This window comes from Ascaphus truei, chromosome 2 (genome assembly GCF_040206685.1).
Source record: "Ascaphus truei isolate aAscTru1 chromosome 2, aAscTru1.hap1, whole genome shotgun sequence".
NCBI lineage: Eukaryota > Metazoa > Chordata > Amphibia > Anura > Ascaphidae > Ascaphus > Ascaphus truei.
Genome location: NC_134484.1, coordinates 341,891,691 through 341,909,841, shown reverse-complemented (window position 1 = coordinate 341,909,841; position 18,151 = coordinate 341,891,691). Strand labels below are relative to the sequence as shown.

The 18,151-nt window shown below is 41.8% G+C and overlaps 1 protein-coding gene across 1 annotated transcript in view; it reads left to right on the top strand.

The window, feature by feature from the left end:
- The first annotated feature begins 1,512 nt into the window (after positions 1-1,512).
- CNTNAP2 (contactin associated protein 2) overlaps positions 1,513-18,151 on the top strand; it is a 1,988,831-nt gene continuing 1,972,192 nt past the window's right edge. The window contains exon 1 of the mRNA XM_075586746.1: positions 1,513-2,391. Within this exon, the coding sequence (XP_075442861.1) occupies positions 2,298-2,391 (94 nt within the window). The 5' untranslated portion in view covers positions 1,513-2,297. The remainder of the gene's footprint in view (positions 2,392-18,151) is intronic.

Genomic DNA, 18,151 nt, shown 5'->3' with positions numbered 1-18,151 from the left:
ATGCTTTGCCTTGTTAAAGGGACACGCTGAATAAAGCCTTGTTTTAATTTCTCTAAATATGTGCCATGTGTGTACGTCTGCTGATTCCTACTACATCCACCAACACATTACACCTGCAAGTCCTTCAATGGCACCACGATCTATCAACTTCTGATCACAAAGACTGTAGAATTGCTCCGAAGACATTTTTTGGTGGCCACAGCTTCCACAGGATACGCCTCTATTCATTTGTATCTGTGCAACTTGTGCGCGAATGAAACACATACCATGCCCAGCAGAATTACTACAAACGATTGACTGTCCTAATCTTTGTGAACTTTGTTGTACAATCACCACCCTTTGATGGTGCTATTTAATTCTAACAACCATAGATTCCATTTCTTAACTTGCTAACTTTGTGCCACTTCCTCATTTGCCCACAGTTCAAGTTCTGGCCAAGGTTTTCTTCAAAAAAGTGTATAATTTATATGGCCTTGTCTCCAGTTACCGGCTTCCTGTAGAATGCACCCGATATTTCATGTAGCCTTGTTGAAACCTGCTATTGCAAACACCTTTTCCTAATAGAGTCTGGAGTGTAACGCTTGCGCTCACCACGAACAAGGTGGGACCTCGGTACTGAGGTGGGAAAGTATAGAACTGTGCACCCACAGCAGCGGAGGCACGCCTGGAGCAGTAAAGCAGACCCCATCCGTGCATTATGAAGGTACTGTATAAACACTCAATATGCATAAATAGTCACAGAAGTGATTACATACAACAGCAGAGGATATTCTAAGGCAAAATATATATATATTTTTTTTTTAAATAAATATACCGATACAGATTCCAGGGACCTAATAAATCTTATTTTGCTTTTTTTGGACTATTTATTCCTATTCATCAGAAAAGCACTAAATGCTACAGTATATATTTAGTATTATTTAACATATAAAGTAAAGCAGTGCTCTTCAACTAATTTCCCGAAATGCTGGATAAGAACAAATGTACAAGCAGAAGAGCCAGAAGTGTACCTCAACTGAATGTTATACAGTACATATTTGTGGTCACCTTAGCTTTGTAGTACATTTCACTGTGAACAAAATGCACGTACTGTATCTTCTTGAGCAACTGCAATTAAATTAGCAGTGACCGACAGTCCAAGGTCCTTCAGGGGCTGGATTAAACAACCCTGAAGTAAAGGGTTGATAATCTTCCTATAAAACAAACATGAACTACATGACCATGTGGGTATTACTGTGCTCTACATGCCAACATCACATAATAATCGAAAAAAAAAACGGTGTATACAGAAGAGTATAACAATCTTATTTCATACATTATAGAAACCCCTATTTTAAAATCATGTTAACTCTTCGTATTAGTAAAGAAAAAGCCATCTACTGAGAAAGAAGTGAACTGCAGGCAGTAGCCCAAGCAAGTGTCCCAGTCTCCCTGAGCAGCCTTTTAGTACTGTACTGTGTACATGTCCCCTCCCCCTTTCTCTCGGTCTGCAGGAGCTGGTGCAGAGATTAAAACAACACAAGGTTCTGCTACAAGCCGTCCACGTACAGGCTGAGAATGCTCTGCCCTCTTTGATTGATATGGGGTTGCATTTAAAGCAAGGCACTGCAGCAATAGAGCTCAGCCGGGCTGGGAAGGATTAGCTGGAGTGGAAGGGTTGCTGCTGCTGCTGATGCTGCTGCAGTGTTGTGACTGTGCTTCCGAGAGCTGAATAAATATAACCCTGTGCTCATGTGTGTGGGGAGTGTCTTCCCCTCTTCCTGCCTACCTTGCTGTGTGGGTGCTTATATATACAGTATGCGTGTGTGTATCTGAGCAGTGAGGCTGTTTGAATCCGCTCCAGTCTCTGTAATAGGAAGGGCTCAGCTGCAGAGGCAGCATCAGCAACACCGGTAGCATCACCCTCGGCTTTCCACCCCTCTCCTCACTCCTACCCTCTCTTGCTTCCCCATGACCAATTTGGGATTTTCCGGTTTGTACACCTCTCATTGTGTGCCCAGCCTGCTTTATTTCACCCTACCTCTTATCTTTTCTTGCCCCTGATTTTGAAGAGAGAGTGTAAGTACCCTACTTGAATGCTGAGGAGTGAGGAGGAAGAAGGGCTGAGATTCAGCCCAGGATCCAAAAAGGAGGTGTGTTAGCTAATTCTAAAAAAAAAAAAATCCAACCCGCCCTCAAGAACACCCATATTCCCCACCCCATCATTAAACCTACCAAGGCTACATAGGACACAGAGGGAGAAGTTACAGTGTTACCCTGTGGGGATCTGGAGTTAAACCTGGGAGCATTCAGAAGACATGGATTGGATTTTCCGAGCCAGGGGCGCTGCTCTGTTCCTGGGGATTTTGAGCTGCATCTGCTGCAGAGCTCGGAGTGCTACCCCTGCATCCCGTAAGTCTTATCCTTTCTTTTCTCTTCCACTTCCGTACTTGTTTGAAACTGTCATGTAGCAGAAGGCTGGATGTCATGCGGTTGTTATTTATCTCAATTGAGTCTTGGTTTAATGCATGGGGCTTTATTGCATCAGGACCTTCCTTGAGGCAGATGTACTGCACATATTAAGAGTTGTCCCTTCCTGAAAGTTGTGTATTTTTTTTTGGCGTTAGACTGCGTTTTCTAACATTGTTGGTCCTTGATTGCTTTTATCTGCCACGGGAATATTTGTTTAGCTAGAATCTGCTATTTGGATCTGTCGGATCAAACATTAGTCTTAAATCAAATGAGTGTGGTAGCCTGATGCTGCATGCCTATTAATTATAATTACATTTATGATGGAATCAGACTACAAAAGCTGAATGAAATGCTCTGCTTAAAGCAGAGTCTAACCATTAAGACACAAATGGGGCTAAATTGTAAATGTTAGCTGGAGCAGAAGCTAAAACCACTGAAATCTGATACTGAAGATATCAAATTTTGAAGCTATAGTATACAGTACATTCATAGTTTGAAGCATCATACTCCGATATTTCCTGACTGGCATACATCAGTGTAGTAGAAGTGAAAAAGTTCCTGGTGTATTGATCTCATCAGATCTGAACAGGCTACTATCAACGAGGGGGGGGGGGGGGGGAACCCTTTGATATATTGTTGAATCTAGCAATTAAGGCCATGGTGCAAATAAACGATATTTTTGATGTCATATCAAATTGGTATAGTTTTTTTTTTACTGTTGCAGCCAGTATTTAGATATAGGACATTACATTGCATATACTGTACAGTACAAGGTGGGTATATCCTTACCAATGATGTGCAGTTGTATGTATTTTGTATTAGGGGAAAGGTACAGTATGCAGCTAACTATTAATGCTTTTGAGTTTTGACTTGGTAACTGCTTTCAGTTGCCTGTCAATCTGTGACTCTTACCATAAAGTTACAATATTACTAGGCAAGAGGAGATTGTCTGCTTTAAAATAAGATTGTAAGTAATTTTTCCAGCAAAAACCACATCAATCGCATTATTTGCTCATACAGTACATTGTAATTCTGATATGAGGCAATTACGTTTCCCATGTGATAGAGAAAATAGAAACAAGGCACATGAATTGTTAGGTTGTCATCAGATATTCCTAAATGGCAGTTAAGATTATCTGTAATGTACAGTACTCTCCATTGGCCATCAATTGTTTTGGGGATTTATGTCTACTGTATAAAAGTAAGGGCTGAATGCTGATACTAAGAAAATTGAACACCACTAACTATACTGTACCTCAATGTTTTACATGGAAATGTGATTTTTCTGCTAGTCTATTTTAGGCGTAATATAGATTGCTATAATGGTTCATGCATTTTTGTGTAATGAGGATTTCTCATGGTACTGTACAGTATATTGATATCAGTTGTCAATTGTTGGTAAGAATCCACCTTCCTCTGAGTTTTTAATAATGACATTTACAGTATATGCAATTAATTTGTGTCAATGTTAATTTCACTCTTTGTATTCAAGTTAGGGCATAGTTTGTTTCTTAGATTGCACCAACAGATTTATTAACACTAATTTTTAATATATTTGAAAATATATATTTTTTATGTCATACCATATGAGATGGCATGAAATAGTACAAGGTGCATGGATCAATACATTTTAGCATCATAAGGCTAATTGTGACATTAAAATGAATTAGCTGCTTATTTTTGAAACAGACTGAAATTAATTATGTTCTGATAAGTGAAAGTAAGTTTACAAGAAGGAAAAGCAGAGAATGTGCATGCATTAGTAAATGCAGTTGGTTAGTGGTATGTTAATGTCTTGCTACTGTAGTTTATTCTACACCCCTTTCAATGTCATATGGATTAACCATGCAGTTGTTATTCCATCTGTATATAGGAGTTCTTGCATGTTTTGGTTTAAATACCAGTAATAATATAACTTTTGGGGGTAGGGAGAGCTAGAAAATACCAGTGAATTCACACCTAATGTTTACTTTAGTACTGATCACAGTTTACATGTTGTTTATTACAGTTTGTGAATGTATATTAACACAATTATTTAAAGTGACTAAAGGTTGCAACTTTTTTGTTACAGTATGCCATTACTTTCCAACAAAATGTAATGCTTCATTTTTTTGATATTGATTCTATTAAAATGATGTACACTTTGCCGTTCAAAATGGCAAGATGCATTATACAGTAAAGAGACAAAATATTTATTTGATAATGGCAAGTTTAAACAAAAGTATAAAAGCAACACATTTTTGTACTGCATTAGGGGGCGAAGACAGTTGAAAAGGAAATCAATTTTGACAATGAAAATAAAACGGTTTAAATTAAGCAAAAACCTGAGCCTATGTTTGATAAGTCTGATCATTTCACACACTGCATGCAATAACCTAATAATGTGGAAAAACAGTGTTGTGAATACACACACTTTCAGTACTTTCACAGATTGAATGATCTCACCAAAAATATTTTTGAAAATAGCAAAAATATTATCCGAACATTGCAATATCGCCTTGTTAGGGGTATATTTAAAGTAAAGTCACAATATCTAGTCGGTTTGTAAAATTACTGCAAACTGTATAAAACATGCTTAGCAGTTGCATTTCGATAATCTCTGTGAGTTATTAAATTGTTTTCAAATCATTCCACAGATTTGTTTTTTCCCTTGCACTTGCTTTTTGTTTCACTGTTCCAAATAGGTTAAATGACAGTATGTTCTATTCCTTTGGTATTGCTTGAAACACTTAAGAATGTGTAGTATGTGTAGTATCAGTATTCTTTACTTCAGCACCTTAAATAGCTACTGTATAATGAACAACTCAACCAGGAGAGGTCATCACTAGACAAAAAGTAGCAAAATAAATACTCATTAAATATATTTTTCTTGCACTACTTGACATGCCACATATAGATCGGATTAGTTTTACAGTGGTCTTAATATTTGAATAATAAAACAAACATTATGTAAGGTCTTTATGAGGAAGAACAATTATTTGATGAACTACTGTATGAGCCTGAAGCCTACCTACCCTTCCCTGGTTTATAATATTATTTTGACATCTCTCCCCCTCCACCTTGCTACAGTACAGTAGCTCTTCTGGATCCCTTCCCTGTACTATATTAATAAAATGTTAGATAAAAAAAAATATATATATATATATATACAGCAAAAGTGCTGCTCACCATTCAGCTGAAGCACCGCTCCCCCCTATTTCTCCATGAGAGGACCCCACAGCACCATGTCTATTCACACAGGTAGTAGTAGCAGTTGCAATCAATCCATCAAGCCTACAGTACTTTCTCCCCTGCTGAACCAATCAGTGTATTTTTCTGGCATGGTTCTTCCACTGCTGTGACATTTTTTTAATGATTGCTAATCACTCAGCATTTCTTAATCATTTTTTTTTGTAAATTAATTATTTGGAAACATTGCCATTAATCCATAACTACATAACCTATAAAGGAAGTAGCATGCTTGCAATAGGTCACCCTTCTAAAGAAAGCTTTTTCACTACCACTACCTAGCTAACCTTTAATCCATTATTTTAAGGGAGGGTATAACCAGCTCAAATCCAGGAACACTAAAATGTGTCCCTCACTCACATCTCATTTCCCCCTTGTGCTCCAACCCTCTCCCACAGTTATTTCCCAACTTATGCCCACGATTTTGAACTCTCCAGCCATATCGGATCTACATTTTAGTTTTCTTAAACACGTCTTTTTAGCCTGGCCATTAGCTCATTCGGACTCACAGTCATGCTGGCCTTGCGCTGATGGCTCCCAGGACTTCCTTAATCAACTTTGTATAAGGGCTAAAACTGTAGCAACTGTATTTAGTTGACATAAATCAATGTATAAAAACATGCCATTGTTGGTCTATTTATATTAAAACACTTCTAGTTTCATAATCAGAAAGGTACAGTCATTTGTTGTAGTGCTGAAACTCAGAAATCTACAGTAGCACGTTCTAGATGACAGATATCCACAGCAAGTCTCCAATGTAAATGCTGACACCTCCGTTTTGACTTTGTTCTTCTCAGTAAGTGCCATTGAGTTCAGCTGTGAGCACGGTAAAGTAGGGGAGGAAAAATCAGGTGTTTAAAAGCATTGCTTATGATTTAAGCTAAAGTTCATGGTGCTCATGTTGCCTTCAAGCCATGCTCCCATAATTCACAGACAACTGGCATTCTTCCACGCGCTTCAGTAGTGCAAACGGAGACCTCTGTCACAGAACTGAAAGGAAAGGTGGGATGGGTGACCTAAGTCTGATATATAAAATAAGTGTTCATTCATTTCTTTGGACTAAGCAAAAGATGCACAGAATCAAACCAACAGTTTTCAGAGGTATCTATGTTACTATTTGAACCCTTTCTTTTGGTGATGGGACTTACTAAATTGTTCATGAGCAATGAAGGTGCTCAAGAGAGTCGCTACTGTATATACAGTATTATCAGATATAATGCAAATTAAACATGTATTGTCAGTGCATTCAAATTAAGGAAACGGAGGCAAATTGTATAGTGTAGCTATTACTATAAACTTTGCAATATGTGATCTTATTTTAGTACAGTATATATTTATTGATGACCTGCTTGCTGTGTTTGATAAACTAATTTACAGTTGTTATATTCTTTCCATACTTGGGCAATTATTAAAAACTCACATCTCTTTTGACAATATTCTTTATTTACGCATGATATTTAACTATTTAATGCATTGAACACACCGTAATTTCTTTTGAGTATATCTAGCCCTAAAAATATGTTATGCTGTAGACACAATGAAAACTTACCACAAAAAGCTTGTAATCCAGTTCTATTATCAAGCTTGTATTACTGCAGTACTGTGTTTGCTACAAATAAAAAGCACTCTCCTCCGTGAAAAGAATCTACTGTATAATGAAAGTCTCACCCAGGAGAGGTAATCACTAGACAAAAGGTAGTTGAAAAAAAGAGGTTGATCGTAGAAGAAGAATGAGAAGGGATGTTCAGAGGGAGAAAGAGTATCCAAGAGTCTTGGATCGAGTCTTGTCATAGTATGCTGGTCCTTATTCAGAGCAACAGTCTATGTATTAAGACTGGCAAATAGGATATTTTGAGTTAAATTGATGCAAGAAAGCCAAAAAGTACATTGCGTGTGCATGCACCTGTGTACTAACCTTTTATTTTTCCAGTGCGTGCAATAAACGTCAGAAATAGTTTTTTGTTTGCCCATGATGCACGTTTTTAAATGTGTTCTTTAATAAGTTTTAAATACGCGTTACAAGATTAGTTGAAACTATATCAATGTTCCACGACAAGTGATGTAGCGACCTTTATAAATAGCACAGTATTTTTATTAGGGTTAGTACTACTTTATACCACTACATTTTTTTTACGTCATCATGTTGATACATAGACCCATTGTGTCAAGAATGGCCAACTGATTTCAGCATACAAGATACAAAATGGTTGGATGATTAAGCAACTCTGCCAGATATGTGTCCATTAGAGCACATTCTCTGAAATGGGGAGCTACAGTATTTTTGAACATTATGTTTAACTTCACTATTTTTGGGCATCACATGAGGTTATTAGAATTATTTTGAGCTGTAGCCATATCGTACCCCGGTTGCTCTGCTCTTCGCACAAGAGCAACTTTGAAAAGCCCGCCCGCACTTCTGGTGCTAGAAATCTCAAACATGATTGGCTCAGATGTTTCTTATAGTATTTGGAGTTTCATTCAGAAAATACTACAGCCAATCAGCACGTGGGAACTTTCTCTGTAGCCAATCAGAGCGAAGCCGGTATAGAAAGCCGGGTCAGTGGGAAATCTGAAATTGCCAAGGGACATGCGCAAGTTTGCCACCTCTGTCCCTGGCTATCTCATGCCACCCGCTGGGTCAGGTTCCACTAAGTCTGGCAGAACAAATGGCATCCCGGACGACTGACATTGTGCCCCGGACTTGGGTACTTGAGCCTTTCCCTGCTACCCAAATAGCTTTTTCACCTCCTCCATCCTCTGGCTACTTTGAACTTCGATGTCCACCAGACTTACTGGCACCAACGTGGTAGCCGTGACCGTCTGTGTGAGTATTGGCTCCAAAAGTCTCAGCTCACTTACTGTACACAACAGTACATTACAGCACTATCACAGTATTAATAAAGATATACTTTAATACCTTCCTAGGTCTCTGGGTATGGGGAATAGAATAGAAAGATGCACTTTTATTTCTATCTCTCCTTATTCCCCACACCCTATCTATGGGACTTAGACTGAACTCTGAGAGTCCCCTCACAACCTTATCTACAGTTGGAGCACTCAAGAACCCAATTCACGTTCTGGGCATTAACTGGGGTATCCCCCTTAACCTAGGGACCCCTTTAATTAGGGACACTTTTCATCCCTTTGCCTCATTTACCTTTCTTGGCTATGCTGAAGCAAGGAAGCCTAGCGGTGAGTTGCGCAAGTGTTTCCAAGGGGAGATATTGCCAGGACAATGTGCCTACATGTATCCGAGAATCAGGCATGATTCCTGGGTAAATGTTTAGGGGAATTGACAACTCCAGACCCCAACTACCTAGGCACATTCTGACAACAATTCCTCCGCAAAACCCCCTTTGAAACTCATGCCTAGCAATCCCTGCTCACTGGCATGTCTGGAAAGGTACAATCCCAAAAATTCTTTATTAACGCAAAGTACTGTTTATATTTACAGCATTACTATGCTCAAGAGCTAACTCTCTTGAATCCTTATACACGGATCAGGGGTAACCAAAACAGGTCTCGACCTTTATTCAGAACCTGGTTACCCACTACCGTCACAATGGGATTGTGTTTTCCACGGTTTCCTAGCTCTGTTTCATCCCTCCAAAATCCTGAATTTCCTTGATTTAGTTCAGGGAGCAAATATTTTTTTTTTGCTAATGGCAGAAGAACCGGGAGCAGGGAGGAAATCTGATTTAAAACATTTTACATAATATTTTCTTTTTCTGGTGGACTAGCTTTTTTGTTGAAGTATAATAGAAATTAAAATTCTATGACCAACCCTGATGTACTGCCCACATTTTCCAGACCATCTGGTAATGTTGGCCTCTGGGTAGAAGGGAGATCATCTGTGGGGTCTGTACCCTTATTATGCAACAGGTAGTACAGATTAGAGTCTGCTGTGGTTGGCGTTCCATTTCTGCTCACCAATCTGTACTACCTGTTGCATAACAAGGGTACAAACCCGACAGATAACCTCACTTCTACTCATAGGCCAACATTATGGTGTAGAAAGCTCCATCAGCTTGGAGTACTGTAGGGTGGTATCATTGTGTTTGCAGTTGCAATAACTTGCTCAGTCAGTTTTGAATGTCATTTTTTTATTTACTATTATTTCGAACAGGAAATAGATTCTAAATAAATGATAAATGTATTCTGGTTAATGATTATATTAAAAAAATGTAGGGTTGTTTCTCTATGAGCCTGACAAAGACACAGGAGAAGCATCAAATATGCAGCATGAAATATTATGCTTGCATTAAACCTCTTTGAGTAAAGACACATTACGTGTTCCTCTATACAAGATCGCAAAATGAGACTTCACTCGTCAGACTATGATTATGCTGGTACTTTCAAAATGTTTCTATGCTTTTTTTTTTTTTTTTCTTTAATTGAAAATAGTTTTATTTCAAATGAGGAGAGCATATAACGATTGCAGTAACATTTTGTTCTTAGAATTTCTGCGTAGAATAAATGTAATGCTTGTATGTCTGTGGTATACATTTCCAACTTCTTTGGTCTCAAGCACATTCTGTTCACAGTCATATAGAATATGGGCTCTGTGATGTATGCATTCCAGTAGTGACTATAATCGATTTTAGATTTTTTTTCCTTTTCTTTTTCCTATCACTGAATTATTTTATACAATGTTCAAGAAATGACTGAGAAAAGGATATAAAACCCCAATCAGGGGCCACCGGCAATATGCTCCAACTGAGACATTGTGCATTTGACACACATTAATACAAGCACTAAAATTAAATTACTGTAGAGACAAAAAGATTTGTTAACAAATGCAGTCCAGGTATATCCTTGGGTAAAATATTGTACTGTAGTGCCGACGAGTATTCTAAAACAAATTTGGGGCAATCACCAACAAGACCCAGGTACATACTGGGTTCACGCTACAACATTTCAGTGACATTTCTGCAGACGGACTAATGGCCCACCGGATTAACAGCGGGGGTCCCTGGCAGTCCCATTCAAACTGAATGGGGCTGCCAGGGACCCCTGCTGTGTTAATCCAATGGGCCATTAGTCTCTGCAGAAATGTCACTGAAATGTCACTGAAATGTTGCAGCATGTACCCAGCATGTACCTGGATTTGTTGGTGATAGCCCCAGATTTTCCAAGGCAAGTTTTAGAATACTCGTCGGCGCACCTGTACATTCATTTTATCTTGGTGTAGTTCCATGAGCTGCATACCCTATACTATTGTGCTAGGAAAGAAGATTATATATTTTATTTAGCAATTTAGTATGCATAATTCTTACATAGTTACATAGTAGATGAGGTTGAAAAAAGACGTACGTCCAAGTTCAACCTATGCTAAATTTAGACAACAGATACGTTATCCTATATCTATACTTATAGTATTTATTGATCCAGAGGAAGGCAAATAAAAAACCAGAGAGTCATATCCTCCAATGATATCTCATAAGGGGAAAAATAAATTCCTTCCTGACTCCAAGAAATGGCAATCAGATTAATCCCTGGATCAACATCCTTCCAATGTATACTTATTTGGTAAATCCCTGTATACCTTTCCTATCTAAAAAGATGTCCAACCTTTTTTTGAACAAATCTATTGTATCTGCCATCACAGTCTCCATGGGTAATGCATTCCACATTTTAACTGCCCTTATTATAAAAAAACCTTTCTTTGTTGCTGGTGAAATCTCCTTTCCTCCAACCTCAAGGGATGGCCCCAAGTCCTTTGTACTGCCCGTGGGATGAATTGTTATTTTGAAAGCTCCTTGTATTGTCCCCGAATATATTTGTATATAGTTATCATATCGCCTCTTTTTTCTAATGTAAATACATCTAATTTAGCTAGCATCTCCTCATAAGTTAGATTGTCTGATTTGTATCCATATACACTAGATGTGGGCATTTAATTAAATCCAGAATGCTGATTCAGCTCAGAATATATGTTCAGCGAGGTGGGTTTACTATATAAAATGCATCAAACTATTGTATTTATAAAAGAACGAATGCATTTCAAACAATTAATTTTCTATTTAGTAACTTGTAGATTTTTATAACTGTGATTTATGACTTCCGAAAGTATCAGTATCAGAATGTAGCCTCTTCCCACCGCTCCTCCGCACGGCAGCCTGCTCCCACCCGCTCATCCACACGGGAGTCTTCTCCCACCCGCTCATCTATCTGCAGCCTTCTCCCACCCGCTCATCCATCTGCAGCCTTCTCCCACCCACTCATCCATACTGCAGCCTTCTCCCACCCTCTCATCGGCACTGCAGCCTTCTCCCACCCGCTCATCCATTCTGCAGCCTGCTCCCACCCGCTCATCCGCATGGGAGTCTTCTCCCACCCGCTCATCTATCTGCAGCCTTCTCCCACCCGCTCATCCATCTGCAGCCTTCTCCCACCCGCTCATCCATACTGCAGCCTTCTCCCACCCGCTCATCGGCACTGCAGCCTTCTCCCACCCGCTCATCGGCACTGCAGCCTTCTCCCACCCCCTCATCGGCACTGCAGCCTCCTCCCACCCGCTCCTCGGCACTGCAGCCTCCTCCCACCCGCTCCTCCGCACTGCAGCATCATCCAACCTGCTCCTCCGCACTGCAGCCTCCTCCAACCCACTCCTCCGCACTGCAGGCTCCTCCCACCCGGTCCCCCACACTGTAGTCTCCTCACACCTGCATGGCGTCATCCTCCGACCTGCTCCTGCAGACTGCGGCCTCCTCCCACCTGCTCCTCCGCACTGCAGCCTCTTCCCACCCGCTCCTCCGCACTGCAGCCTCCTCCCACCAGCTCCTCCGCACTGCAGCCTCCTCCCACCCGCTCCTCCTCACTGCAGCCTCCTCCCACCCCCTCTTCCACACTTCAGCATCCTCCCACCCGCTCCTCCACACTGCAGCCTCCTCCCAGCCGCTCCACCGCACTGCAGCCTCCTCCCACCCGCTCCTCCACACTGCAGCATCTTCCCACCCGCTCCTCCGTATTGCGGCCTCCCACCTGCTCCCCCTCACTGCAGCCTCCTCCCACCCGCTTCTCCGCACTGCGGCCTCCTCCCACCCGCTCTCCTGCACTGCAGCCTTCTCCCACCAGCTCCTTTGTACAGCTGCCTCCCACATGGTACTACACATGTTATCCTCCCCTCACCCACTCCTCCACATGGCACCCTCCTCCCACCCGCTCCTCTGCACTGCGGCCTCCTCTCATACGCTCCTCCACATTGCAGCCTCCTTCCACCGACTCCCCCGCACTACAGCCTCTTCCCATCCGCTCATCCACACTACAGTCTCCTCCCACCCCCTCATCTGCACAGCAGCCTTCTCCCACCCGCTCATCTGCACGGCAGCCTCCTCCCACCCGCTCCTCCGCACTGCAGCCTCCTACCACCCGCTCCTCCACACTGCAACATCTTCACACCCGCTCCTCCGCACTGCGGCCTCCCACCTGCTCCCCCTCACTGCAGCCTCCTCCCACCCGCTTCTCCGCACTGCAGCCTCCTCCCACCCGCTCTTCCGCACTGCGGCCTCCTCCCACCCGCTCCTCTGCACTGCAGCCTTCTCCCACCCGCTCCTTTGTACAGCTGCCTCCCACATGGTACTACACATGTTATCCTCCCCTCACCCACTCCTCCACATGGCACCCTCATCCCACCCGCTCCTCCGCACTGCGGCCTCCTCTCATACGCTCCTCCACATTGCAGCCTCCTCCCACCGACTCCCCCGCACTGCAGCCTCTTCCCATCCGCTCCTCCACACTACAGTCTCCTCCCACCCCCTCATCTGCATAGCAGCCTTCTCCCACCCGCTCATCCGCACAGCCTTCTCTCACCCGCTTATCCGCACAGCAGCCTTCTCCCACCGCTCATCCGCACGGCAGCCTCCTCCCACCCGCTCCTCCGCACTGCAGCCTCCTCCCACCCGCTCCTCAGCACTGCAGCCTCCTACCACCTGCTCCTCCACACTGCAGCATCCTCCCACCCGCTCCTCCACACGGCAGCCTCCTCCCACCCGCTCCTCCACACTGCAGCATCCTCCCACCCGCTCTTCCACGCTGCAGCCTCCTCCCACCCGCTCCTCCACACTGCAGCCTCCTCCCACCCGCTCCCCTTCACTGCGGCCTTCTCCCACCCGCTCCTCTGCACTGCAGCCTTCTCCCACCCGCTCCTCTGCACTGCAGCCTTCTCCCACCCTCTCATCCGCACAGCAGCCTTCTCCACCCGCTCATCCGCATGGCAGCCTTCTCCCACCCGCTCATCCGCACTGCAGCCTTCTCCCACCCGCTCCTCCGCACTGTAGCCTCCTCCCTTCTGCTCCTCTGCACTGCAGCCTCCTTCCACTCGCTCATCCGCACTGCAGCCTCCTCCCACCCGCTCCTCCGCACTGCAGCCTCCTCCCACCCGCTCCTCCGCACTGCGGCCTCCTCCCACCCGCTCCTCCGCACTGCGGCCTCCTCCCACCCGCTCCTCCGCACTGCGGCCTCCTCCCACCCGCTCCTCCGCACTGCAGTGTCATTCCACACAACTCTTCCAATCTAGAGCAACCACATTTCTTCACAACTCGTAGTTCAAATGTATCTTTTTCCAAAATTCATAAATGTCCTGGTAAGAATGTGTCCCAGCTAGCAACATAACTAGCACCTTGTTCTGTGTAATATACAGGTATTGTGCACCTAGGCAAATCTTCATTTTTTTTTTTTCCTTTCTTTCTTAATATATATATTCAATTTCAGTTTCTAATAAAATAAAATCTTTCAAGGGACTTAAGCTAAGATGTTACAGGCCTGAAACGGAGTTCATAAGCTGAATCTTATTTGCTTCCTGAAGTACATTTTACAAAATAGTTTTTTTCCCCAGTGGTTTTACTATTATTGCAACATATTTATAATATATAACTGTATAATATATAGAGTATACAACAGCGTCCAGAAATTCTTTCTGAAACAGTTGCGCTCTTAAAGCTTAATGGAAGTGTGTTTTAGCTGCATTGGCTTTTACAGGTTCAACATTAAACTGCAGCTCTTGCAGATCTTTCTGCATCCTGTGGTACAGTATTAATGAACACAGGCTGATCTTTTATGTATATCATATGACCTTTTATTATAATAAGACATGGACTGATTCGTGAAAAAGCATGCATTTCCAAATTCTTTAACATTTAGTAAAGTTCTTATACCTGCAAAATACATGTTCTGTATCTGCAAAAATTGCCAAAGATAGAATTTTCTGAAATTCCATGGATTTTCTTTTGCTGAGTTACATAGCATTTTAGCACACATGTCCTGGATAAATAAAATGTAAACTTGCCTATCAAATAATGCACCTTTTTAAGGCGTGTTGCTTTGAATGGGCTTAAAGTATATGAAGACTTAACTCCGTTTTGTAACTCTGGATCCTTATACAGCAATACCACTCAATTTTTGGCTATGTATGAACACCATTAGCTCATAAATAATTTATTGTTCCATCATTTTAAAAGCTACATCAAAACAAACATATTTTTTTTCATGTTCGGTGCAATTGAGAAGTTTCTTAGGTGTTGTGAAGCTGTTTTTCCATGTCAGGAAAGCCACTAAGCTACATTCAAATGAATAGTGAATAAGAGTCTTAAAGGAGCAGAATAGACAAACCTAGGAATATGGTGCACAGCCAAGAGAGTGGGTCACAAAAAATAGATTTGTAAAAATATACAGCTTATTGGTCCATGTTTAAAAAAACGGAGGTATAACAAACCTCCTACGCGTTTCGTGCAAGTTGCACTTGACAAAATGCAACATGCGTGAAACGCGTAGGAGGTTTGTCACACCTCTGTTTTTTTTTTAAATGGACCAATAAAGCTGTATATTTTTACAAATCTATTTTTGTGACCCACTCTCTTGGCTGTGTGCCATAATCCTAGTTGTGTCTATTCTGATACAACTATTGGCAGCACGCTCAACTAGAGGCACAGGACAGAGGTACATCATAATGTGAGTATATCATTTATATATTATCAAACGAGTCTCATTGTGATGATATTAGTCCAGGGAGTATCCCAACGAGGCTTTGAGGAGTGTGCTTTACCCACTAACGGTTACCTTCAGGGTACATTTGTCTCTTTATGGACTTCATACTTTTTGAAAATCACTTTTGCTTTTTCCATTGATTGTATACCACTAGCCTCATGCACTGTGCCTCTATTGATGCGTGATATTAAGTGTATTCACACTCATGGATCCAGCGCTGGAGCGCTCAAATCACTACAATTTTTTCATATCTTAAAAGAGCAGGGCCATGTGCTCGGTTTCTTTTAACCATTTTTTAACAGATAGGGAACAGGGGTCACTCGTGCTTACCCGCTTTAATTTGAGCTCTGGGGTCCTCCTGGTTTTTGAGATACTTACCATGAAATGTGCCGCCGGTAGCATCCTCCCCAGGGGAAACAAAATTATGTTTAAATATTCCACTTTACGCTGGCCAATAGGAAGCCGCAATGTCATCCATCGAGGATTTCCATTGGCCCGCATGATGTAGGGTTTTAAACAACCAGAAAGTAGATGGCAGCCCCTTCCTGAGTTAAGTATTTTTGGAACTAAGGGTTCCCAGAGCTAAAATGATCGAAGTTCAGCTCCGGAGACTCTCTGCTTACCACCTATATATGAAACAAGTGTGATTGTTATGGCTGCACATAGGGCTGGCTGGGAGTCTGGCGGGTCCAGGTAAAGAGGGAGTATGGCGGGGGCCTCTCAAAGCCGGCATCTCCAACTGCTACATCGTGTTGTCATGGCGATGTGTGACCATGTGGCGACGTGTCAGCATGTGGCATGTTGTTATAGCTATGCGTTGTCACATGATAGCAAGAGATGCCGGCACATACAGAGGCCCTCAGACTCTCTATCGGCAATCAACGTTTAAATGATGTGAGGAAGAGCGCAGGACCTCCGTAAGTGCGGGGCTAGGTGTAGTCATACCGAATGTATCGCCAGTGTGCCGGCCCAGATTGCAAAAAAGGAAATGTGAACCATTTAGCAAAATCATTTTCCAGCACCTGATATTTTATCAGTCTAACTAAGAATTTGTTTGTCTCTGTCATATTGGTTATATTTTTGTTTCGTATTCATTTTGCTTTTGTTTTATTTATGTTTCCTTTTTAGCTGATCGCTTGACATATCTTCAGCCACTTCCCTCATGACTGGCAGACCATAGCAGACCTTAGGATGTGGTCACCCAAAGGATTTGCTTCCATGAACATTGCATGTATTATTTTTCATTTATAGATCCATTTACATTTGGACCTCTCAAAACACAGAAATTAGAGCGTGATATCACTTTTCAATATGCTGCAAAGTCACTTCCCCACGCTGGAGAAGCTTTTAGTCCTATTAATTTCTCCAGCATGGGGAATCGACTTCAATGTATATTAAATAAGGGCACATGATTCCATGCTTCCGTTGGTATGATATCTAATGGGGATCACAAAGTTTTATTTTATTTGCTATACATTTCTTATAAACAAACAAAAATATTTCAGTGGACGCATCACAGCCCGTAGAATATTTCTCCACAAAAACACCCCAATAAAATCACACATGTACAGTATTTAAAAAAAAAAATAATGTTAAGAAAATACAAAATATGAGAATAAAATACACTATATTAATAAATAAAGAGTAAACAACTTTGGGGCTCATTGTATATCAGCTGGAGTTAGCCTCTTGTGCCCTAATGATGTTTCCAGCAGCATCACAAGCGACTCTATTCCAATGACACTTAAACGACCAAAGAGAAACATATAGAACCATTAGCGTATTCAATTTTATCCACCAATGAAGGAACCGAGTATTAAAAATGCGCACTGTCAAGGTGACAAGCACCTCGGGCTGCTCATGTCTCCGGTCGCTGCGCGACTCTACTCTGGCTCCCGTAACGAACATGCAATGTCATTCACTGGCATTCAAACAACCGCTGATACGCCAATGCGTTTCACAAGATTGCATAATCAAGGAGATCCTGATGCGAGTCAGAGCAGAGTCGCCATGCTGAACCACATGTACAGATGAGTCCTGGGCTATTTTACAATATCTTACATTATATCTTAAGAATTCATGCCTTTTTAAATAATGGCAACATGAACAATGGAGTGTCTTTATTATTCATATGAGAGCTATGGACCATAAATGATCCCTTCTCAGAAGATCTAGTTTGTTGAACAGGTTGAACACTATAGACCTAATTTTTCACAGAACTGGCTGCATGTCTTAAACTATAATTTTCTGGCCAGAGGGTGCTACTGCATTGCTAAGGGCTATTTTTCTAAGAGGTTTTAAGCCAAAAGACATCATAACAAATTGTATGACCCATTCAAGTAAATTGGCTTCTTTTTCTGCTCCTGAGTACAAAATTAGCAAGTTTAAAAAAGAGTCTATGGTCTATTATTTACTATTTAGTTTGTTTCAATGCAATAAAATATGCTATGTAAAGGTTTCGGTATTCATGTCCTAAAAATGTTAGGCT